Source organism: Cygnus atratus, chromosome 1 (assembly GCF_013377495.2).
Source record: "Cygnus atratus isolate AKBS03 ecotype Queensland, Australia chromosome 1, CAtr_DNAZoo_HiC_assembly, whole genome shotgun sequence".
Taxonomy (NCBI): Eukaryota; Metazoa; Chordata; class Aves; order Anseriformes; family Anatidae; genus Cygnus; species Cygnus atratus.
In genome coordinates, this window is record NC_066362.1 from 70473977 (window position 1) to 70499970 (window position 25994).

The 25994-nt window shown below is 37.6% G+C and overlaps 1 protein-coding gene across 1 annotated transcript in view; it reads right to left on the reverse strand.

Moving 5' to 3' along the window:
- MRPS35 (mitochondrial ribosomal protein S35) overlaps positions 1 to 25994 on the reverse strand; it is a 28094-nt gene continuing 2100 nt past the window's right edge. The window contains exons 2-8 of the mRNA XM_035550802.2: positions 24487 to 24530; positions 23421 to 23588; positions 22974 to 23034; positions 20466 to 20605; positions 17825 to 17934; positions 14943 to 15012; positions 1 to 502 (exon numbers count right to left, since the gene is read on the reverse strand). Coding sequence (XP_035406695.1) covers positions 224 to 502; positions 14943 to 15012; positions 17825 to 17934; positions 20466 to 20605; positions 22974 to 23034; positions 23421 to 23588; positions 24487 to 24530 — 872 coding nt within the window. The 3' untranslated portion in view covers positions 1 to 223. The remainder of the gene's footprint in view (positions 503 to 14942; positions 15013 to 17824; positions 17935 to 20465; positions 20606 to 22973; positions 23035 to 23420; positions 23589 to 24486; positions 24531 to 25994) is intronic.

A 25994-nucleotide genomic window follows, 5' to 3' on the forward strand; every position in this document is an offset into this window, starting at 1 on the left:
TATGACTCAAAATATACTTTATTCAAAGAACAAGATTCATGAACAGAAAAATTATGTTTACAAGAAAATCCAACAGTGAAGAAATATCTGACTACTTTTAAAATTAATTCATCAAGTCTCATAGTTTTGGTTAAGGTTCCAAATAATTATATATCCATATCATACATAACTATTAACTATAGTTTAATATTTCTATAATAATCAGATGTACTTGCAGAATCTTTCATGGTAATACTTGTATATTTAATAATTTCTTCACAGATTCCTTATACTGAGACATGTTACTTTCTGTTTCACCTTCATTTTTAAGTGCAGTTACAGAGTTTCTGTAATTCTTAACTACTTCAGATGCAAGAAGCTCCTCCTTAGTTACATTACTAACATTCTCTGTGGATTTTATTCGAAGTAGTGTATCCAGGGCATTTTTCTGAGAGCAGCTATTTTCCCAGATATACTCCTCCATGTCTTCTTCAGTCTTCTCACTCTCCCATATCTCTGTTTTCTGAAAGAAAATACACCTTATTTTAAAGACTACTGAAAACTGAAACAAAGCTACAGTAATTTGTAGAAACATTTCCCTCTCATTCCAATTTACTTAAAAAAAAAAAAAAAAAAAAACCACACAACCTTCTATTCTGGAAGACACTGCCTCAAACAGAGTTCAAAGAGATGCCCATATACCGTTCATTTTCTATGCACAGTGAGTTTCTTCCCTCCCACTTACCAAGTTCTTTATATACCTGACAGATATAACGAGACCAGTCCGAATGAGAAGAAAAGCTTATGGACTATATATACATAATGAATAATAAAAAAGGCTCTATAAGTAGTAAGTTTAAGTCAATCTAAATTCTCAAGCTTTGGAAACAGTCACCTAAGTATTATTGTCCCTAGCATATGATTTTGGTATGTTTACATTAGCTATAATATGCCAATTGAAACAGTTCATACCAAGTAACCTATGCTGAAGGATTGCTCTCATCATTTGGGAAATGTTTAAGTTGTGACTCATAAGGAAAAACACCAGCAATTAATCCATTTCCTCTTCCTGCAAAACACCGCTCCTCCAAAGAATCTCTATCCACAAGGTGCATTTTTTTTTTTAAACCTAATTGGTGTTGCAGGATTAGACAGGATCAGAAGTTGAGTACAGAAGACATCATCCTAGTGCCTGTAAATACTTGGCTTAGGCAGCTGATCCTTAGAGTAAATTTTGTATCTAAACATTTGTCTGGTTTAGTGGGACCTCCTGCTATTTAAGGGATATTTCAAATGTCATAATGTGCCATTTTAATGTTTTCATTTTTATTGCACATTTGCAAATATGTATATGTAGATAATTGGTATACTTACATATTTTAAAAATATACAAATAAGTATTATGTATTATTAATGTAAATAATGCTGACATTATACTTTTTTTCCAACTATGTAAGAATCACAAATTGAAGTACTTTTTTTTTTTGGTGGCCATGTTTTTCTTACATAGTTGTGGTGTAAATCAAAAGCTTATTTCTCTGGAAGGAAGCTTAAAGAACTATTCTACTAAACCCTTCATAGCATTTTGTGTTTGGTCTGTTTTGTTTTTTTTTTTCTGGTGTTATTGTTGTGTTTTTTTTTTTTGTGTGTGTGTTTTTTTGAATCCCTAGCCAGAAAGGGTTCTTCAGTTAATTTTTAGCTCTGCTATGCTAGTAACAACTAACTCCCATTACTGACACATGACTGCAGAATTCAAATAAACTTGACAATCACAGGAGATTTTCTTTATTTAATAAACTATTCTGTCTACTAGTCGACAAGGCTTTTGCAGTTGAATCATAACATTTAACAAAGTATAATTAATACCTGAGAATTGTTTTCTACCTATAACCCTGTGTGCTTGGGTCTGTCTATCTGAATTTAAAAATACTTCAATAAATGCTGCATCTGGTGAATAGAATCTCTTATCTTTTAAAACAGAGTCCAAATGTTTAGTCAGAAACAGTAATTAACATTACTAAAAGGCTCATATGACTGACATTAAAACCTGGACACAATACAACACAGAAGTAAAAGAACTTCATTCACTTTCTAGAAGGAAATAAAGGACATACTCTAGTCTAGTCTACTGTTTATTGCTAAAACAGTAGTAGAGCAAGTTAGTAAGTTATTCCTTGTGTGTTTGAAAAACAACAGGAATCAAAATGGAGACTGACACATTCTTAAAATTAAGAACGATATCCTGTTTTATATATCCCTCATTTATTTGCACAACAGCTATCCAAGACATTTTTTAAAGCAAAACTTCTCTCACAGGGATTGGGTTTCTCAAGAGTAAAGGAATATGGGTATCAACCCTGGTCAGTTTCTGGACCATTTGCCAGAGTCAAGTTTGAAGTTCAAACAAAAGATCACTGTGAGGCTTTTAAACGCCTTCAAGTTACAGTGGAGACAACAAGTACTAATCACAGTTATTACATTTATCTCTGCACAAATTACTTATGGGATTTCAGATATGCATGCTGATAAACAGGTTAAGAGTTTCCCTGACTCTTTTGAGCTACAGAACAACAACAAAAAAAAAACACACAACTAAGTATTTCTTCCTTGGAATCTTTCCCAGCAGAAAGGTGTATCAAAATGGATTTTAAAACAAAATCTGACTTCTGGGGGGTAAGGGAGCCAGGAAGTGATCTGATGGTAGGGGGAGATTTCAAAATCTGTTCCCTAGCCCTACTACAAGCAGCTTGTATCCACTACTGCAATGTTGGTGGCCATGCCTCAAAATGAAAAGTTATCCTGCTGTACACAGGTCCAGACATACATCACAAACAGGAAACTGAACAGAAACCAGATTTTTGCAAGCTGACTGTATTGAGTGAAACTTAAATACCTTTTCAACCAGATTTATTGCAAGAGGAAAAAGTGAACTGTATTTTCATTTGAAAAAGCACGAGGTAGACAAGTACCCACAAACTCTGAATAGTGGAAATATTTATTGCAAATGTTGTAGTCTCAGTCTAAAGTGTTATGAAGACAAATGAAACAAAGAAAGAACCTTTAAAAAGGAGGTCTCCACTCTGACTTTTGTTAGTCAGGTATTTTTGTTTCCTGCAAATTTAAAATGTTAGTAAAGAATGTAGTAAACAAGAATAAAACAATGAAAACTGGAATATAAGTGTGGAGGTGTGTAACATCTTTCTAGAATCCACATTTTAGGAACTAGGTTAAAATTCATGAATGCGTATTTCTTTATTGAATCAACTAAAAGCAACTGCTTCATTCCATCACACAGAAGATAGTATCTCAGTAAGTATTAACCAGCCTGGCTGATAACGCACTCAGCTGATAATTTCAACTTTCTCTCATTATAACTTCCAATTAGAACTTGGGGGGAGTGGGGAGGGGGCCACAACAAAACACAAACACCTTTTCTTCTAAAAATCAAAGGACTTAAACCTACTACTAAACAAGAGATACTTCCTAATGCAAATACATAAATATAGATGTCATAAACAGTAAGAATTTATTTCTATTTCTATCTAAGCAAATCTGCTGTGCTACAGTTTAAGCACTCTAAAGGTTTGTAAGCCTCCCAAAATAAAGGCTTAATCTGATGTGCTGACACAGCACATATACTGAAGTTGTACTCCAGCCAATGAAATCGCTTTTTACTTAAAAGTCATTACCTAAAAAGCATCAATACATACTGAAACTTTAACTATAAAAAAACAGGAAATCGTTTTTGATTACTTAAGTAGGCTTTTCACTGTGTCGTGGTTTTTCTGCCAGCTTATCCTTCCTAAACTTTCGGTCACAGCCACATGCGGGTTTAGTATTGTCACTTCTCTGGTGTTTCTTTTGGGGAAGACATTTTAACTAATATTGTATTTGGCACACAAATATCAAAAAATTAAAATTAAAAAAACATGACACGTTAGTCAATCGACAGTTGACATTTTGGACAGTTTAAAAATTAATGCTGTTTAGCAAAGAACAAGTATTGCAGTGGAATTTTATTTGAAGGGAGGAGATTTCCTAAGTTGCAAGTGACATTTCAAACTCTATATATGCCGGATTAAATATACTTCATTCTTAGTACTGCATGGATATAAGAAACAAAACAAAATAAAAACCTGTCGTACAATAATCACAGATTTCAGATTTTCAGGTAAGAAACGCTAGGATGCTCCAGATTATTGGGTACCTCTTAGCCAAAGAGGAATTGCCAAAATAGTTATGTATATTTTTGGAGATATTACAGCACTGAACTGCAGTATTAAGTTGGCAACTTAAGAATAAATATCACTATAAATCTGTAAATCGGGCAAGGCATGTTTGTATGTGAAGAGATTGGATACAATTTTTTTTTTTCTAATTGCTTGGTGACGCAGAACAGGTTAAAATACTTTGGTCTGAACTCTCAAAATATTCTCCTCTATGATGCAGCAATGGCACAAGGCAGAAAGGACCTCTAGAGCATCAAGGAAAATTATGAGGAAGACTGTGAGGACTAAAGATTCCAGTAAGGGACAAGTGTAAAATAAAAAAAAGGAGAATAAGCAGAGAGGAAAGAGTAGAACAACAGAACTTTGCCTCAAAAAATAACAGCGGATGTAAGAGATGGTTTCATACTTAATGAAATTCAATAGACTTCATCTCTGGTTCTGCCACTAGCTTTGAGTCTCCAGCAGTCACCATAATCTAGACTACCTCTTCAAAAAACAGTAACAACTTTCCTAGACTGAAAGTAATACAACAGACTTCTATAAAGTCAGAAATACTACATAGACATTTTTTAATTCAACCAATGCAAGCTACAGTTTTGTTTCAACTTTGGCTTCATGATAAATATTTGCTTCAATGTTCATGCTCTGTGGTTCCAAGCAAAGTAGTTTAACTTTTTCCACTGCAATGCATATTTCCTGACAGTATATTTCTTTCTTTTGATTTTAAATATTTTAGTTCAGATATTCAAAGAAAGTTTATTAAATTGAAAATCTATTATGCCACCTAGCTTTATCTTTTCTGACTGACATTAATGATAAAGATTCTTTGCAAGTTATTAGATTTTGATCATTGGTGAGTGTACAATAAAATGCAATACACATTTCAAAACAAAGTAAGTACCTTACTCTGTAAGTATCTTTTTAAGTATCACAACATTAGAGATCACCCTTACCTCAGCATCAGCTTGTGTTATTTATATTATATATAAGGTATGGTATTGAAGGAACACTATTGTAGGAAGGGCATAATTATATCACGCTTTGTTATTCTAAGATCTCAGAGACAGGAAATTTACACTAAGAAGTCTTCAGTGATACTAAACAGTGCCCAGAGCTCTGTATCCTTCTCTCTCAGGTACATGCTGTAATCACTGGGTTACAGCCCTCCTTTTCTTTTCAACAAATCTCGATTTTTTTCCTACCCAGAGGAGAGCTTCAGCAAGACATAAGAGTGTCTTACGTATACTTACCTGTAATGGCTTAAAATGACTGTAGATGAAAAAAGGTAACACAAGTTAAGTGCTGATTCAAGTCTAGAGAGTATCTATGCAATTTATTGGAGGATTATCACTAATGATTATGTAAAAGTATTCATTTAGCTGCATATATACGCACACTCCTCACCCCCTCCAGCATCTTGCAGTTAAATACTCTACTGCAAAAGGAACATGAAAGCAAGGTGGGTATCTTCGTCAAATTCATTCAAAATACACGATTTTGTGAGTTCATGGATAAGTTTTAGTTAAGTCTCCACTGTCACACTGCCGGTCCACTCCACAGTTTTCTCCTTCTCCCACCTTCCAGCTTCAACTTTTCTGTCCTTTCAGTTCATCAAGTATCATTAACAGTAATGCAAGCACAAGGCACAGAGAAGCTCCCAGAAGATCCTTTGGCTATTACTGTATGTATTCTTATCAGCAGCTACTTTCCAATTACCTCTGCTCCTATACTCCTTCTTCTTCACTGTTCCTTTTAAGTCTTGAATCTTTTTTAATTAGACTTCCATGTTTACACTTTTAGAAAAAGCAAGAGATCAGAAGCGTGCACAACATTATTATTGCTTTTAGTATGTCACACTACACATTTTACTTAAGAGAGACACTGGAGAATAGAAAATGGAAGGGCAACTTTTCACTAATTATTTTTCCAGGTCTCTCTCATCTGTGTAATGCAGGATGATATCCTCCACGCTGCATCAACTTGTATTTGTATATGTTGAAAATCATGTGGATCAGGACCTCGTAATATTACTGCAACTTTTTGTAGTCTTGACTGGTTTAAAACAACTCTGAATTATTTCCTTTTCACTCTTTTTCAGATCCCTTCTCTTTATAACTACTATTAATGTTTTTCCTTATTGGAAATTTAACTGTCTGCTTACTTGGCTTTCCCTCCCACTTTAAACTCATAACAGAACTTTACTTTTTAGTAATAAAATATTAATCTCAGATGAGTGCAAAGAAATCAGTTTATGCTCTTTTCAACCACTTGAGGGCAGCAAACTACTACTCTTTAAAAACAACTGAATACCATTAAAATACATTCAGTTTTTAGAGCTACTGTTACAGTATGCAAGAATTACCATTATGTAAAGCAGCAGAAATACACCTGTTTGAGCTGCTGTTTAACAATCTACCTAATGTATCTCAACCTTTCATTTGGAGAATTCACTCCAGGCATAATCCTAGGGAGTGATTTTAAAGGAATTTAAAATTTAAAAAGGAAAATCCAGAAGAATTTTAAGGAATTTTAAAGAATCCTATGGAGTTTTTTTTAAAGGAATTTAAAATTTAAAAAGGAAAGTCCAAAACAAGTTTGATTCTTTGCCAGATGGTGCAAGTCAGATATCTACTGAATAAGTTCTGAAAGCTAATAAAAACACAACCATTTGATTAACAGCCTGAAAGCCATTAAACATGAAGATCGCAAAGCATTAAAACATTTTTAGGTTAAAAGTATTTTTAAAATAATGAATCTTCTTTTCAAATCTGAATGTTTTAAAGATAACTGGACTTACGTGCCTGACATCTATCTGCATTTACCAAAATCAAGCTGCCAAATGCATCAGCCCGGAATCTGATGACACACTTCTTGCTACTTCAGCACCTTTTTAGGTAACAGATTCCAAATATATTGAGCTCTTTATTAGATTTAGACAACCTCATTAGCCAACCTGTAACTTGAATGGTTGAACCAAGAATGCAATAGGACTTGCAGATGCAAGTACTGCTCCCCCTGTTCAGATCCCTCTCAAAAATCAGCACACTGTCTTACTGTGGTGGTTTTACCCTGATGGGCAGCTGAACTCCACCACAGCTGCTCTCTCACTCCCATTCCTCAAAGGAAAAGGGGGAGAAAATATGAAGGAAAAGGCTCAAGGGGTGAGATTAGGACTGGGACATCATTCAGCAATTATTGTCACAGGCAAAACAGACTCAGCATAGGTAGATGAATATAATTTGTTGCCTATCGCTAACAGGCTAGAACAATGAGAAACTAAAAACAAACTAAAAACACCTTCCCTCTCTAAAAATATCCACTCTCTTCCACATCCTCCCCCTGAGCAGTGCAGGGGAACGGGGGCTGCAGTCAGTCCCTAACACTGTATCTCAACCGCTCCTTCCCACGGGATGCCGTCCTTCCTGAATCTGCAGGGGCTTCCCACAGGCAGCAGCTCTTCAAGAACTGCTCCAACATGGGCCAGTACCATGGGGTCCATCCATCAGGAGCAAACTGCTCCAGCATGGGTCCCCCATGGGCGGCAGCTCCCCTCAGACCCCCACCTCCTGCGGGGGCTCTCCATGGGCCGCAGCCTCCTCCAGGCCACATCCACCTGCTCCACCGTGGGCTCCTCCACAGGCTGCAGCATGGAGATCTGCTCCATGTGGGACCCATGGGCTGTAGGGGGACAACCTGCTCCACCAGGGGCATCTCCACAGGCCGCACAGGAACTTCTGCTCCAGTGCCTGGAGCACGTCCTGCCCTCCTGCACTGACCTTGGAGGCTGCAGGGCTGGTTCTCACTCCTCTCTCCCAGCTACTCTTTTGCAGCAGTTTCTTCCCCCTTCTTAAATCTGCTCTCACAGAGGTGCAACCAACATCGCTTATTGGCTTGGCTGGGTTCCACTGGGCTCCAGTGGAACTGGCTCTTATCTAACTTCAAGCAGCTTCTGGACTTCTCACAAAGGCCTCCCCTGCAGCCCTCCTGCTACCAAAACCTTGCCACATAAACCCATAATAGTTACCAAGCAACAACTATCAATCCACCAATGTGCTGCCAGTATTTTGAACAGCTTCCCATAGCTTTTCTGCATTACCATGCATTTCATTTGAAACCATGATAACAAACATAGGTCATGGACCAGACAATTAAATCACTTTTTTCCTCCTCTCATCCTTCACTTCCTCTATTAAAAAAACAAGCAAGCAATCCTGTCTGCCAGAAAGTAACAAGGACTGCCGGAAAAAAGCAAGAGACCCCTTGCCAATAGTAAGGGCAACACTATTAATTACAGGAATGCCTACTAAATAATGAAAAAATCATCAGCTTTCCTGCTTCCAAATAAAGGGTTTCTATTTGTTTAAATACAGATTAAATGCCAGTATGAAAACATAATGCAGCATTATCAAAAGTCATAACACAACCCTGGAAAGTCCTGAATGCCCTCAGCTTTAGCAGGATTTTGCTGAAGCCCATTGCTTATGCTTACGTGCGAAAACAAGAGACAGGAAAGAGAGGACACTTTCAAATGCAATACTCTTTTTAACTACTAATCCCTGGGGTTTATAGCCCAAAGGCTACCCAGCAGTATCCCACTTTCCCTAAAAGTAATCATACAGCCTTAGCTACCCTTCTATTCCCAGGCCATGAATGGACTTTTTTTGCACTCCTGCCACCTTTGTCAGCTTCTTCATCTTAACACTTACCAGCAGTCTTTCTACTCGTTTCCCCTCTCCTCCCTCTCAGTGTTCAATCTCTGCTTTTTCCTCTAAAACTCACCTCCACACAAAATCCAGTAAAATTTTCCTTCCTTTTAGTTCCTTCTCTATGCATTCAAAAAAGGGAGCTCTCAAACTTACAAAATATGCCTGAACTTTCCTGCAAGATTCTCTCCACCTGATGATATCCTCCAGCATATGGGATGGCCTATGCAACACCAGGCCTGCTGAAGCCTGACAGGTTGCACCTTTTTCAGAGGGGGAAAAAGGATTTTTCCTGCTGATCAACAGAACTTTATATTTTGAAGGAGGAAAGGAATAAAACCAGGCCCACTGTTGCCAAGATATGGGACATCAAGCCAAAACATGAGCAACTGTGTACTAATGAGATCCTTCAGTCTACTCCTGAAGGTGCTGGGTACAATGAAGCACTTTTGAAATATTTCTACACCAATGCACACGGCACAAGGAACAAGCAAGAGGAGCTAAAAACCTTGGTTCAGTCACAGAGATAATTTCTTGGTACACAAACTAAGAGAGACAACTAGGAAATGTACACTCTTACATCTGTTGCTTGTGAACAGATGTCTCACAGGTGAAGTGGTGATTGGTGGCCATCTTGGCCATAGCAACCATGAAGTAGTTGAATTTAAAACCTTCGGTTATAAGAGGAAAACTGCTACCAGAACTTCAACTCTGGATTTGGGGAGAACAGACTTCAGGCTGCTCAGGGAACTAGTTAGTAAGGTCCCCTTAGAAACTGCTTTGGAAGACACTGGGGTCTATCAATGCAGGACAATTTTTAAGCATCACCTCTCCAGAGCACAGAACAGACAATTCCAAAATGTCAGAAGTCAGGCAAGTCAGCGGGAGGTTGGCTTGGCTGAGCAGGGATCTTATTCTAGAGCTTTAATTGAAAAAAAGTACACGGCCACTGGAAACAAGGTCGGGCAACATGGGAGGACTGCAGAAATGCTGCTCACCATTGCAGGGAGAAAATTCATGCAGCACAGCTCAATTAGAGTTGAAGCTCACCAGTACTGTGGGGAGCAATACAAAGTTATGGTTTTTTTTTAAAAGGTACGTTAACAGCAGAAGGAGGACCAGAAAAAAACATTGGTCCATTACTTCATGAGGACTGTCACGTCACAAACAGGAACACAGACAAAAAGAGATACTTAAAGCTCTCTTCGCCTCTGTCTTTAACACCAATGACGGTGATGTTAATTTCCTTTTACGACATGGTCACCCACATAGTTGACCAGGGGAAACCAGCTGATTTAATCTTTTTGAATTTCTGTAAAGCCTTCGATACTGCTTCTCACAATATCCTTCCGGACAAAATGTCCAGCATACAGCTAGATAAAAACATAATACAATGGGCGAACAGTTGGCTGATGTGTCAGGCTCAAAGGGTTACAGTACATGGGGTTACACCAGGCTGATGGCAATTCACTACATGGGTTTCCCAGAGCTCCATTTTATGGGCAATTCTCTTATGTTTTCATAAAAGACTTGGTTGCAGGACTTGAAGGTATAGTATTCTAAGTAAATTTGCAGATGACAGTAAAATAATTGGAAAGGGCTGTTGACTCCATCAAGGGTGGAGAGGTCTTGCAGAGACAGACACCTTGACAAATCAGAGAGCTGGGCAATCAAACAATATGAAGTTTAACAAGAGCACGTGCTGGATTCTGCACTTGGGACAGAGGAACCATGGCTATACGTACTGACTGGGAGATGAGAGGCTGGAAAGCAGCCTTGTGGAAAGCGATCTGGAGGTTTTGGTTGACAGCAAATTGAACATGAGTCAGCGCGCCCTGGCAGCCAAGAGGGGCAACCATATCCTGGGCTGCATCAAGCTCAACATTGCTTGCCAGTTGAGGGAAGTGAACATCCCTCTCTACTCTGCGCTGGTGCAGCCTCACTTTGAGTACAATGTGTAGTTTTGGGCACCACAATATAAGACACTATTAGACCATGTCTAGAGAAGGGCTACAAAGATGGTGAAGGGTGTAGAGGGCAAGACGTGAGGAACAGCTGCAGTCACCTGGATTGTTCAGGCCAGAGAAGGAAAGCCTCATCACAGCCTACAGCTTCCTCATGAGGGGGAGTGGAGGGGTAGGCACTGATCTCTTCTCTCTGGTGACCAGCAACAGGACCCAAGGGAACAGCATGGAGCTGTGTCAGAGGTTCAGGTTGGATGGAAAAGGTTCTTCATCAAGGGGGTGGTCAGGCACTGGAACAGGCTCCCCAAAGGAGTGGTAACAGCATCTAACTGTAACTGTTACAGTGGTAACAGTGCTGGAGTTCAAGAAACATTTGGACAATGCTCTCAGACACACTGTCTGATTTTTTGGGTGGTCCTGTGTAAAGCCAAGAGTTGGATTTGATGATGCACATAAGCCCCTTAAAACTCAGGATGTTCTACAATTCTGTGGTATCTTCAGAGCCTTTCACCATTTGGCTACTGTTTTCTTGCATCATCCATTAACTGCTAGCAAGTTAGAGGAGAAAAATGCCTATTTTAGCGCACTAACCTATCCTCATGCTTCCTTCACTTTGGCTGTGGTACCTCTCAGAAACCAGCTAGCCAAATTTGTTTTGGATAACCTTTTATTCATTTCTTTAAATGCAAACAAGCTCCCTTCACCACATCCCAAAGCAAGAAAGAAAACTATTTTTAACCATATTCTTAACCATGCTCTGAGGGTGAGTGGTACACATTGTTGATAATTTTCCCTCTTTCCTTTTTGTCTGTCACAGACTTGCTGCATATTTCAGCTGTAAACACATTACGACTGGGATTCTTGCAAACTAATTCCATCCAAACTCTCTACCTGCTCTACGAACAGAATTGCTGAGATGTGGATGCCCTTGGTTTTCATTGAAGCTAAGACTGGAAGACCATCCTAGAAAAGTTGTACTACAGAGGATACTGTTGAGACACAATGATGAATTTTGCCTTCTAACCATGTACATACAAAGACAGACAAGCCAGAGCTAAACTCTTCATACTCACTACTTTAAGATCAACTTCCTGCTGGAAATGCATCTCTCTACAAAATAGAGTGGGATATAGCATGTAGTTCACTACATACCCAACAAAACCACAAAGAACAGACAGTCTTAAAAATAGGTTTCAGATTCCTAAACTGCTGCTCTGGTTTTGGTGCTCTATTTTATAACCATAATAAAATAATTATGCATCACTGCCAATTCAAAGGTAATTACACTTCCTGATGTGTATCAGCAGACAATTTTTCTTTTTAATATATTTACATGATTGCTGGTTCACAGAATCCAGCAACCACTATAAATTAGAGAGTTATGCCATGTTTTAGAGATAGCAGGCAAAATTTTCAGGATTAACAGCACAATTTACATGCCATCAGCATTGCTTTCACTCAGCAAGAATGGAACACTCCTTTCATCTTTTTATGGAATTCCATAAAGCACATGCATTAAAACCACAGTGTGGCACTCTGCTGGGAAAGTCACAGAGTCTTGCAATTAGTTCTGTAAACGGGATTGATGTTACTGTCTACATGGAAAGCTAATTCCCCCCAGCCCCCAATATTTAAAGTTCACACAGATTAAAACAGACCACAGATCGTTTGCATATGGTTTACAAAATGCATCCCAACTATCTTTCAGCAAATTATTAAAAAGGATTACCAGTGATCATGGAAAAAAACAAAACAAAACATGTCACAGCAGATCAATTTTTCATGGAAATCAAAAGACAATTACAACTGATTGATAAACTCATCAAATATTAACATGGAAGCTGAAAGGTAATAAAAGGGCAAGAGACTTGAGCGTATTCAATACATACTGAACACTACCATAGCAATGTCATATAGCCCTGTCTTCTATCACTAAGTAATGCTAGAGCAAAAGACAGATGTGTTTGCCTGGAATTAATAAAGAGAGCGGTGTCTAGCTCTCGTCATTGCTTAATACTGGAAACTGATCCATCTCTAATTTAAGATTTGTAATGCAATGTAATGCTGTTCAGAAGAGAGACATCCATGTGTACAAAGCACTTGAAATATAAGGCAAATAAATATTTTAAGATGATAGCGTAAGTTGAGTTACATTTGATGTATTCTACCATTCCAAACATGTTCAAGGAAACTTCTAATGAGCAGAAGATACAGCTCAACCTCCTTATTTCCAGTCATCACTGCAATGATCAAAATCAAGAACAACAATTCCTGAAAATATTAAATATCTAAATTTAATTTAAATACTAACAACTGAAAACAGTAAGTTTGAATTTTCTTAGATAATCATCTATAATTTAAAGAGTGCATCATAACAGAGAAATCCAAAGAAATCACTGTAAAAGAGCTAAGGCCTGAAGATGTCTTACTATTTTGAGAGGACTACCTAAGAAATGTAATGAAATATCAATAAATTGGTATCTACGTTGGTTATTTCAGTTATATAACAATTTAACAAAATGAACTACTTGAAAAAATTCCAAATACATCTTATATTGAGTGATTACAGAAAAGTTCACAATGCATTCATTTTGGAAGAAATATTTTGGTAAATAGATGCAATAACTATTTCTATTCAGGACACTAACTGTGACACAACGAAACCCTAAAACTAACAGAAGGTGGGGATGGTGTCCCTTTTCTGAGCAAAATGGAGCTCAGAAAAGGAGTCTCAGTCCTTACTCCTTCTGGCTTGAGGTAAAATTTATGAGAGAGTATTTAAAAAGCAGAATACTTCTATATTGCAGCTATAGTTTACTACAGACCAGGAAAATTCCAAGAAAAGATAGATTCTATACAATAGAAAGAGTTTGGAATTGGACAAGATCTAGACACTACACTGTATTTCAGTTTTTATAAATTTCATGTTGAAAACATGCCCTTTTGCTTTTTCAAATAGACTTGTTTTTATCTTTAAAGCTGGTCATTTTAACAAATGCGTAGGCAAGAGGTGACAATCACGGAGTACACCATTTCTCTGGAATCTCAATTTCTATTTGAACACTGTACGTAGGTAGCCCAGCATGCTGCCAAACTAAAAGAATCCTAAGAATGAGGGTGTTTTCTGCTACACTTTGGGTCAGTTTTAGGCTTATTGTTGGAAACCAAGTACTAAGGTCAGAAATTAACTAACTTCAGAAAAGAAGCAAACTGTAAAGAAATAGGTCACAATTTTCTCCAGGGTATTATTTCACTGCCCAGGTAAGACACTAAAGAAAACAAAAACAATTTCAATCTGCTTTGCTACTGGGAATCAACATCTTCTAGACCATAATGATTTTAACATACAAGCAAGAGATTAGATACTGTATTTTATTCATGTGTCTGCTTTGTTTTCTAGTTACTAAAGCTAGAACACATCCAGTAATTCCTAGATACTTCAAGATGCTTCCTAATATGCTTTTGCTTCAAGGTCTTTTTCTTTTTTGTTGAGTCCAATAAAAACTATACAAATGTGCTTATGAATCCTTCCTCTAACTACCATGCGTCTCTATACCAGTTTCTTTTTCAGCCTGATTTACATACTTACTTTCACATACAAAGCTCTTCTCCTAGTGAATCTATTCCAACAAACAAACAGCATTATGACAAGTGTGATATCCAGTTGCTTCTGAAACTTAATTTGAATCAGCTTACTTTGTCAATTCAGATAAATTCAAAAGTTTATGCCTTTCAAGGAAAGTTTACTTCTAAAAAATTTAAACTTTCTGATGTAACGTTCTACGTATAGATACAACATATACAAAAAACAGCATAGCATTTGTAAAGTTAAAGAAATGAAGTCTAAGATGACTGTTGAAGATTCAAACAAACATCTCCACTGAATTTGAAGAAAGGTGGTAAGGAAGAGGAAGAGTCTGACATAGTTTGCCCTAAGTTGTGCACAGTCACAGAACTTTCCACAAGTTTCAATTAATGTTTAGTTTATGAAGATGAGAGGAAGGTAGGAGAAGGGGATGATGGGACAGGGAGTGAGCACATGTGGGAGATTTTTCTGAACTGCTTACCCAAGATTCATGGTACAAAACTGTGAGGAGGTGTATTCCATAATCATAGTTCTGTCTTCTTAGTGGGCACCTGAAAAAAACACAAACAAAGCTAGTGTTTCTGAAACCAAGTCACCATAATACACTTTTGAACAAAATACTAGATTTACCAAATTTTCTGATCTGTAACCTAAGAAATCTTACAGGAATGTGTGTTTGATTCACATACATTTCTGAATTACACATACTCAAGAATAACATCGTAATAGAAGCATGACTATTAAGGACGTGGAAGGATGAGCATCTGCAAGTCTGAAGGAAAACATACAAAAAGAACTTACAGATCTTCAGGAACCATTAAAAACCAGACTAACATATCTTGGATTCCACTTTGCCCTTTACCAGAGATAGCCAAAGTTGAACACAACATACATCAGTCTGGTCAGCCTAATAATCTCAATTTTTCTGCCAGACCCGAAGGGAGGAAGATAGTGAAAAAATCCATTAGATATGGTTCAGAACAGAAAATCTAGTCAATGATTTAAGAAGAAAAGTTTAAGTCCATGTAGCTGTATGTCAAAACAATCACAATTTGTTGGGATTAGGCACAGCGCTACAAAAACAGTGTATTTCTTAAAATTAGCCATCAAAACTAACTGCTGAGACTTTGATGACATTAATCTCTTCCTTATGTTGATCTCCAATAACCTCCTGTCTTTTTTCTCACACACACTTCTTCCAGCAGGCTGTTATGTTTCACATCTTTTTGATAAGCAAGAGCTCCTCTCTCTCTTTTCTAGAGTGACTGATAGCAGGCACAGAAGGAACAACCCTTACGCTCAGACCTAGGAGACTATTTGTCCTGAACACAACAATTTCCCAGGTATTGCTTACTAGCTCACTGAGGAACCAAACAGTAAGCAAAGTCAACAGAATCCAGTTCAATTCTAAACAGAACAGACCCACACAAGTAATCCCAAATGATTTTATAGCTGTATAATGAGTTTAATTAGACAAAAATTGGCACTGCTACTCAGAGGACCATTATCGGCATTGCTACTCAGAGAAGTATTCCTACTTCCCTTTTTCCTCCCTGCTTTCTCTCCGGTCAGTTCCAGAAGCCCTGCAGTGAACTAGGTCAAGGACAGAAACTGATAAAAAAAAAAAAAAGAGTACTTCTGTTTTTCCATCTTTATAGTTTAGGGAGAAATCCTTTCAGCAGTAGTACTGACTTACAGCGGATTAGACTGTCTATGGTACTATATACTTCAATGATATAAGGTACAAAAAAAAGTGAACTTCTGAAGTTGTCTTAAGAATCGATGAGAATCATACATACTAAGAATTAGTGTAGTCACAACATAATAAAACACTTATTTCCATTTTCTGATTATCATGAGCATGTGGATTTATGCTCAAATCAAGATATAAAAATGGATGTTCAAACAGTTTTCCAGCTGGAACTAGTAGGTGACCCTAGTTAACTCTGAATTAATCATGTTTGTTTCACATTTCTGAAAAAGAACTATTTATATTTCTACTTCCAACCTGCATTGACAAACTTTTATAAAAATACTCATGATATTACTTTGCAATTTAAAAAGCTGTATCACTTCCAGATACAATTCCCTGCTATTTTTTAAGTTAAAAACAAGTAATAATGTGAATTTCCCTGAAGTTAGTTTCTGAAACTTCGGATACAGGTTGTCTGTTACAAAACTAGTCATCAGAAATAAATCTAGTAGACTGTACATATTTTTTGATCCAAGATGTATCTTAGAAATGAATACAAAACAGATTGAATCATATGAGACTACCTCTGAGACACCCTAAGAACACTCATCTGAACGGTTAAGGATTATGAATATTCTATCAAATAAACTTTTAAAAGGACTCAGTTTTCGTCCTTATTCTTCTGTTTACTGAAGAACTTCAGTTTAAAAGTAATCTGAAGATCAGTATGGAAAATCCTTTATTAAAGAAATGGATACTGCTCAGAGCTTGGGCCTTAAAGTTTACTAGAAAAAGTGAAACATCAATAAGCACATTAAAAAATCCTCCAGAAATGCTGCATAAGACCATTCACAAAAGCCCTAGAGGTTAAGCTCCTTTCAGCTATCCTGATGTTTTAACCACCAAGTAAGTTTTGCCACAGAAATTAAACTGTTTGTAGACCAAGTGGTGCCAGGAAACTACACAGACTTCTAAGTCTAGTCTGTTTAAAAGAGTTACACAATTTCATCCATTTAATATTTAATTCACGTAGAAATAAAGCAGTAATTCTCTGTCCTTCAGTAGAAAATAAGAATGGGAAAACAAATACTAATGGTAAAAAAAAAGCAAACAGAAAAGATGACCAATATTTTTTTTTTCCGAACAGTGAATGCAGCTGTGAATTAAAGTGTATTATGAATTTAGGTATACATATATAAACTCTTCAGAAATCAAACAAAACAAATTTCTCCATTGCAGATTTCTGATCATAACTCTGAATAACTAGAGTGATTTGTTTAAATCTAGAACATGAAAACACTGAAAACGGTCAGGGCACTGATGACCTCATTTTTCTTGCCTGAACCTCTTCAGATCATTGTTAAAAGTAACAGAAGCTATTTGTGAAATATTGAAACTATAATAATAAAATACTTCTAAACACTGGGCTTCAATATCTGATAATATTAAACGTATATTAGGTTTCACAATATGTGATCTGTCCACTAAAATTTTAACACATATAAATAGCAGTATTGGTACATCTAAATACACATTTTAGCCTGGAGAAAGAGAAAAAAAACAAAGACGCAAGTTGCAAAGACATTAACTGGATATACACCCAGAAGAGATACTATGCTTTCTGCACTGCAGCTACTGCTAATGGCATTTTTTCCTTCCTGCAACCATACCTGTCTGTTGTAATAGTGAGTATATCTGTGTCCCTGCAGTACAGCTCTCCTACAAGTTTAATAAGCTTCTTCTTTGCATGGTCATCCAAATTCAGGTTAGAAAGTTTAACCTTGGAATACAAAAGAAAATACTTTTAATTATTTGGAGAAATTCAATATCTTCACCCTGAAAAATATTTTGAGATATGGTTAGGTGTATCTTTTATCAGGAATTAAAAGCATAGCTATTAAGTATGCACTTGTAGAATTTATTACAATTATATCACTAGTCAAAAGCTTTTTAACACAAGGTATGTATAAATCTGAATATTCAATTAATACATTTCTTCTCAGAGAAGCTGAGATAGAATATTTCTACTTAAACTTCTTTCATAAGAAAAAAGCTGTCAGTTTCATTTGTAGCTTCACACAGAAGCTGCATTTAAGCTGAGACACTCAGACTCAGTCTTTGCCTAAGCCACAATGCAGCTATGCCTGTGCCTGGCCATGGCCTTCACTGATGCAGATCCTGACCAACATCTTTAACTCACTGGCCTGACCTCACACGTACTGCATCTCTATGGATTTACTTGACAATCACCAAGATGTTGGCTGACTCTGGCTATTGTCACCACACCTAATCCTGGTCCACTGACTTCCCTATTTGACCTCAAGCTTGCCTTATCACTACAGACTTGTCAGGTGATTACTGGAGCACCAGATGGACAAGGTGACTATCACCAGGCCAGTTCTACTACCTTGCCCAGGTAGTAACTGCACCCTTTTGGGGAGTTCACTTCCCTGCCTGCTTTGCTGCTTCTGCATTGCCTTCGCTTTCAGAACAGCCTGCCCTCACTGCTGTCTGGCAATGCTCACACAAATTGCTGAGTTTTTGAGAAATACTTTCTTAACATTGTCTTTCTCTAATATTCACGTAAAGAAATAACGCTCCAATGGCTTTCAGACACAGCTCTGTGGCAAACATACAACTTTGTGACTTCTGAAATTAATAGCATGTTTCAGCACACTGAAAACCACCAGCCCAGATGTCCAGCATTAGTTTGCTTTATCTGACACAAAACAATTTCATTCACCAAATCAAAAAAAAAAAAGAAAACCATAAAAAGGCTTAGGGTGACATATATTTCTAATTCATATTTAAAAACAAAGAAATCTAGAGATGCTCCAATTATGTCATAACTCAGCACAAAAGAGAAAATTCAATTTAGACTACATTTGAAATAATTACTGGTGTTTAAAAAAAAGCAATGTAAGGAAGCCTATTCGGGCTCTTCTTCCTTGTATCATCATCAGCAGCAGCTTAGGAAAAACTGCAAATAATCAATTTTTACAAGTCAATTCCAGCTGATGCTGAAACAAGAAATACTAGCTTGCTTTACCTGGGTTAGTACTAAACATGACTAAAGTATAGAGTTAGGGCCATCCCTCATCAAAAATGCTTAAAACAAGAAAAAAATCCACAATATATGTACACACAGTTCACAATTTCTGAGTTCACAATTTTTTTTTTTTACAACACTGCTTCCTAGATTTTTAAAGTTTTTCTTCCCTGAATATTATCATGTGTTTATCTGTACCAAAATGTATAAAAGAACACTATTCATTAATACAGATATGCATCTACAAATATGAAGGTTAAAACAAGTAAACACACCACTTACAACCAATAAACTAGTAATACGCAGAAAGAGGTGATCTTGGTTTAAATATATCCATATGACCCCACCAAGTTAATTAAAGTAAATCCTGACAGAAATGTGTAATGTCTTCACTCAGTAAATATATTAATGAGAGCTCATTGAAAAAACAACTAGATAAACAGGTAGCTGAAAAGATTTTCCAGTTCCGCAGGGCAAGTATAAAGCGGAATTAGAAAACAGACTCTCCTTTCCCCCTCTGGCTCTTCGCCTTTTGTTCCTAACACTACTGTCTCTTCTCCTGCATTTTGCCTTTTCAAGTTAGGAATTAAATATTTAGCATGGTTTTGGACAAACTACTGATTCCAGATTTGTCTCCATCATATTCTAGCAAATTAATATTAAGCATCGTAAGTCACAGAAGACTGAATCAACAGTATTATGAAAGACTAAATACTTATTTGGACAATGGTTAGTTGAGATCCCCATGACTACAGCACCAGTCAACTACATGAAACAACTTCCGACATAACAGTTCTCTGATTATATGCAGTGTAAAACAGCCATGGACAATGATGAAAAGTCAAAGCCAAAAACAAGGTCCTCAGACCTCAGGTATAATTTAACTGAGATTTCTCACCAAAAGAAAAAAAATCTCTTCGGAAAAGGTTGGTGATATTTTCAGTAAAGTAAAGCATGCAGCCCCACACTAAGTGATAACTCAGAAGCATCTACTCGTGGAAAAGCTGATTTTTCAGAATGTATGCTATTTTGCCTATATCAGAGCTCAATCTTCATTTATAAATACATATCCATATCATTAAAACCTCAATTTTAATGTGCTGCAATATATTTAGTGAAATTCACCACTGCTTTTTCTGGACATTCAATGAACTATTTCCCATACTCCCCTACAAAGTATCATACTTGTAAATGTTTTGAAAAGAAAGCCAAGCATTTGGCTTTTTAAAACAAAGGTTGGTTTTTACCACAGTACTACTTACTCTTAGAGTTACCACTCTTGCTTTGGGATTACGAATAGACGTTCCTGCAGAAACATAATTCACTGTCTCAATTTCAACAGGAAAATGCTGTTCACATTTCTCATCACTGTTCAAAGCACTTGGCCATTCAGTGCAGAAATCTGTATAATAAAAGGAAAACAATCCAAGTAACATATATTTTTTCCCCTCAAATTATTGTAACAGATGTTTTAGTAGTAGTTTTTAATGAAACCATATTCATTCAGATAACGGCAGGGTCTCTGCTAGACTTGCTCCAGTATCTCAGTCTTTTCTGTACTGGGTTTCTCAGAACTGGACACAGTACTCCAACTGTAGTCTCAAGTTCCAGATAAAGTGGGGGGAACAAAAATTCTAAATGTGCTGGCTACTCTCTTGTTAGTACAACCCAGCATGCGGTTAGCCTTCATTCCTTCAACGTTTCATATTCAACTTCCAAAGGCTTGCTGGCCCCAACATGTCCTTTTCTGCAAAGCTGCTTTCTAGCCATATGCTCCCCTGCAGCCTGTACATCTGCATGAGTTATTCCATCCCAGACCCAGGACTTTGTAGTTGTCTTTGTTTAACTTCATGAGGGTCTCAGCAGCAGATTTTTTTCTACTTGTTGACATCTCTCTGAACAGCAGCTGTGTCACCTGTTTTGCCCATTGCCCCCCCCCCCCCCCCAAGTTTGTAATTATCTGAAAACTTGCTGAAGTAGTGCTCTCTGTCATCATCCAGCTTTTTATAACGCACATTTTCCACATACTTGGAAGCATGCGGCTTACAGGAGAGTTTGCTTCATAACCTTCCAAAGACTATGGTAAGGCTGACTGACCTGCAGTTAGTTGCCTGCATCTTCCCTCTTGTCCTTCTTCAAGATTTTCAAGGAAAAATATCCTGTTCCTCCTTGGCTATCTGTACTTGCTTCCACTTTCTCTGTATTTCATTTTTGCATCTTGGGTCACTCAGGAGTTCCCTGCTCACCCATAATGTCCTTCTAACATACTTGCTCAAATTCCTGCTGACTGGAATGGACCATTCTTGTGCTTTAACGAGGCTGTCCTTGAACATTCACCAGCCCTCCTTGTCCACTTTGCCCCCCAGGACAGTCTCCCATGAGATCTGCCAAGACTACTGAACAGCCAAAACCATTCTCCTGAAGTCTTGGCCATAATTACAATGTCTGTCTTGCACACATCTCTCAGGATTTTAAACTCCACAGTTTCATGACCACTATTACCAAGGCTGTCATATATGTGACCATTCTTCCTTGTCTGTGAACGATGAATTCAGATCATCTCTCCTCATCAACTGGCAGATAATTTGCATCAATAAATTGATGTCAATATGCTACTTGCCTTCTTCACTTCTCTCAAGATCTTGAACCTCATCTTTTTTCACAACCAAGGACTGCCAGCAGCTTTCACATCCCCAACCAGCTCTTCCTTATCTGTGTCTATCACATGCAATAGAACCTTCCCATAGTCAGTTTGACCAGGATTTGCATCAAAACATTATCTATAATGCACTCCAGAAGTCTCCTAGGTTGTTTCTGTCCCATTCTGTTACACTTCCAGGACATGTTTAGATGGCTGCAGTTCCCCATGAAAAATCAAAGCTTGTAACTGTGAGGGTTTTTTTTAATCTGTTTCAAGAAAGGTTCATCCACTTCCTCCTCATAATTAGCCAGTTTGGCAGATGCCCACCAATATATCCTTCTTGGCTTCCTCTCTGATCCTGACTCTCAAACTCTCAGCCAGCTTGCCACGCATCTTCAGAGCAAAGTTCTGCATCCAAGCTGTACTTTTTGGAACAGGTCAGCTCATTCTTCACACTGCATCTCAATCAAGCAAGCTTTCCCTCTGCATTTCTGACTCCTCAGATTTCTAATTCCTTCTGGTTCCTATGCTGTGTACACTTGTATATTGGCAATTCAAGACAGGTCTCTTATCACCTCCTCCATACACTAGCTTCCACATCAAGTTCTCTTAAATGGCTAGCTGGCAGAGGTGCTCTTGTTCTTCACTGAATCCTCTATCTCCCCTGCATACCTTGCTGTCACACAGCCTTTCTTTTATTAATGCTATTTTTTAAATGCATACCAGAATGACTGCCCATTAGCCGTGATTAAACCAGGCTTTAATCTTCTTAGAACTGAGTCATATCCATCATTCATTTTCTTTAAGACTATAAATTATGAATTCTTCACTACAAACACTTTACCTAATAGTCTCACTGGTATACTGGAAACCTCACAAGACTTACCTGCCTATCACCTGTATGACTTAATGAAGCAAAATCAAAGAGTACAATACTAGCCAAAGCCTGATGAATAGCCAGCTTCTGAGGTGGATCATATCTCACTTCCTACTCCATCACAGTTACGCTCTGAATTGTCTTAAAAATACCAGAGATTGTTTTAAACAATGTGCCCTCCCCTCCCCTCCCCCCCAAAAAAATAAAGCCAAAGAAAACAACAGCTAAAACAACTCAAAACCAAATCCTCACCTTTGAGAGCTGCACAGTGTTTCTTAATTGCAGGAGGAGTAAGATGCAAAAAATTGGGAATCTAGAATAGACATATTAAGAGTTACCAAAATAATAGCATTTTATTCATAAATAAAGGGGCATTACTGAAATCTGATTACACTTTCAACATTCATTAATGTAATCATTAAATATAAGATTAAGGTAAGAAGGCCCTCCTCAAGTCTCATTTAGCATAAGACTTAAGCCCAATTATAAGAGTCACTGTCATGATAACCTCAGCCAAATCTGCTGATTTGGCTCACTTGAATTTCTTTCTTAGGTTTGCTACTATCTATTAGAAGTAGAATAATATTCTATTTTTTATAGAAAACATTATCCAATAAAAATATTCTAATCAAAGCAGTGCAGTCTTAATGAACAACAATTTTCAAAGTTAACACGTACCAGTTCAATGTGGTACCTTACCTTTATAAGCTCTAAGTTGCCTTCTTTTGGTGGAGGTACTCCTCTCTTCACTGGGAAACCCATTCGAATCGGGAGAGGCACAGATGCAGCTTTAAATGCAGCTGCTGTTGGATAAACACTGCTCCAGTCCTGGTCGACAGCCATCCTCTCAGTTCTGGGAGATGCATGCTAACAAACAGAAAATTATGAAAGTTGATAGAGATGCTGTTTTGTGAGACAAAGCAGGAACACACACAAAGTTATTAAAATAGTATTTTCAGGAATTCCTATCACTAAAAATTTCAAAACACACCTTAACATCAAACATTAGTCTTTGTTTCCAATGGAATTTTTAAAGGACAGCCTCTCAAGATTTCAGTGGCAGGCCTCTCTCAATATAAATAATAAAACTGCATTTATTTCAGAAATGCTTAAGAAGAAGATGTGGCCATTATCTTGTGCTGTGTTAAATCGAAGGAGAGTGGAATCAAACCAGTATTTAATAGTCAACTCAATATCCTGAAGTACCTGAAGCACCCAGTGGAGGGGGAAGAAATAAAACAAAGCCACCATTTCTTTTCCCAAAGCCCTTTTTTTTTTTTTTTTTTAATCTAGAAGGGTATAGATATAGTATATCCATCTAGAAATGGATATACTCAGTCAGCTGGTCTGACTGCTTTAGTGTATCATTACATCTACATTTGGAAGTTAAAGTAACAAAAATTTACACCTGGTCCACTTTTACTACTTGCCTTTAAAATCATATCACATTACCACTTTGTAAATCCTGCAAACTCATACTGAAAACAAAATTAAGACATTTGCTTTTCTTTTAAATGTAGCTGTGTGTTACATTTAAGACCTGTAGCACATGGTCTTGATACATGTTAATGGTTTTGGTTTTTTTTAGAACACAGACTGAAAACAGCTAGGAGATTAAAGAAGTTAGGTGTGCGTTCTGGAATTTCATCACATTGGACCATTTCACCTTGTTTTGAAGGTGTTTCTGTAGAAACCATTAAGGTTTACAGTTTAGACCAGTTTCTAAGACACCACTGAGTTAGCTGCAAATAGTATCAGTTTTTACCGATCTTACGAACTGTGAAGTCCTGCCTCTTCTCCTTATTGAAGCTGGAAGAAAAATAAAAAGGAACATTTTTTATTACAAACTATTATATGGTTTTGTGGAAAAAAATACAACGTAATCTGGATAGGCTGGACCAATGGGCTGAGGTCAACTGTATGAAGTTCAACAAGGCCAAGTGCCGGGTCCTGCACCTGGGGCACAACAACCCCAAGCAGAGCTACAGGCTGGGAGATGAGTGGTTGGAAAGCTGCCTTGCAGAGAAGGACCTGGGAATACTGGTTGACAGGCAGCTGAATATGATCCAGCAGTGTGCTCAGGTGGCCAAGAAGGCCAACAGCATCCTGGCTTGCATAAGAAGCAGTGTGGCCAGCAGGTCTAGGGAGGTGATTGTCCCCCTGTACTCGGCCCTGGTGAGGCCCCACCTCGAGTACTGTGTTCAGTTTTGGGCCCCTCGCTACAGGAAGGACATGGAGGTGCTTGAGCGAGTCCAGAGAAAAGGGCAACAAAGCTGGTGAGGGGTCTGGAGAACAAGTCTTATGAGGAGCGGCTGAGGGAACTGGGGTTGTTTAGCCTGGAGAAGAGGAGGCTCAGGGGAGACCTCATCGCTCTCTATAGGTACCTTAAAGGAGGCTGTAGAGAGGTGGGGGTTGGTCTATTCTCCCACGTGCCTGGTGGCAGGACGAGGGGGAATGGGCTCAAGTTGCACCAGGGGAGGTTTAGGTTGGATATTAGGAAGAACTTCTTTACTGAAAGGGTTGTTAGGCATTGGAATGGACTGCCCATGGAAGTGGTTGAGTCACCATCCCTGGAGGTCTTTAAGAGACGTTTAGATTTAGAGCTTAGTGATATGGTTTAGTGGAGGTCTTGTTAGTGTTAGGACAGAGGTTGGACTAGATGATCTTGGAGGTCTCTTCCAACCTAGACGATTCTGTGATTCTGTAATCTGCATGCTTTTTTTTTCTTTTACCAAAACAATATATATTAATACTATTAAGTAATTCCAAGTCTCTATATTGCTACAGACAAAAAAAAAAAAAAAACACACCACCACCACCTCCTGATAACCATTCTTCAAATCAAGACATGAGAAAGAAGCCAGATGCCCTTAATAGTGCTGAGTAATCTTTCTGTGGAAATAAGAGGCTTTTCAAAGATTTTGTTTCTTTGCCTGTATAGGCAAAGGGGAAGATCACATACTCAGATTGCTCACTTTTTTTTGGAACTTGAGATAATAAAGGCTTGGAAGCTATTTAGTCAGATTAAGTTTATCCTAGAAACATATCAACAACAATTTAGTGGTTATAGGATAAAAAATATTTCACTAGCATAATTTATTCCAGTTTGACCCATGAAGAAAGAAAAATGAAATGAGTGAAAATACATTTTTGCCTTAGTAACTATGCTTCCGCTGTTCTTTCCCACACAGCTGCTTGGTCACAAAACATTTCCCATTAGCATACACAACAGCTAAACCAACTCAACAGTTCACTGCCAACAAAAGGAGATTT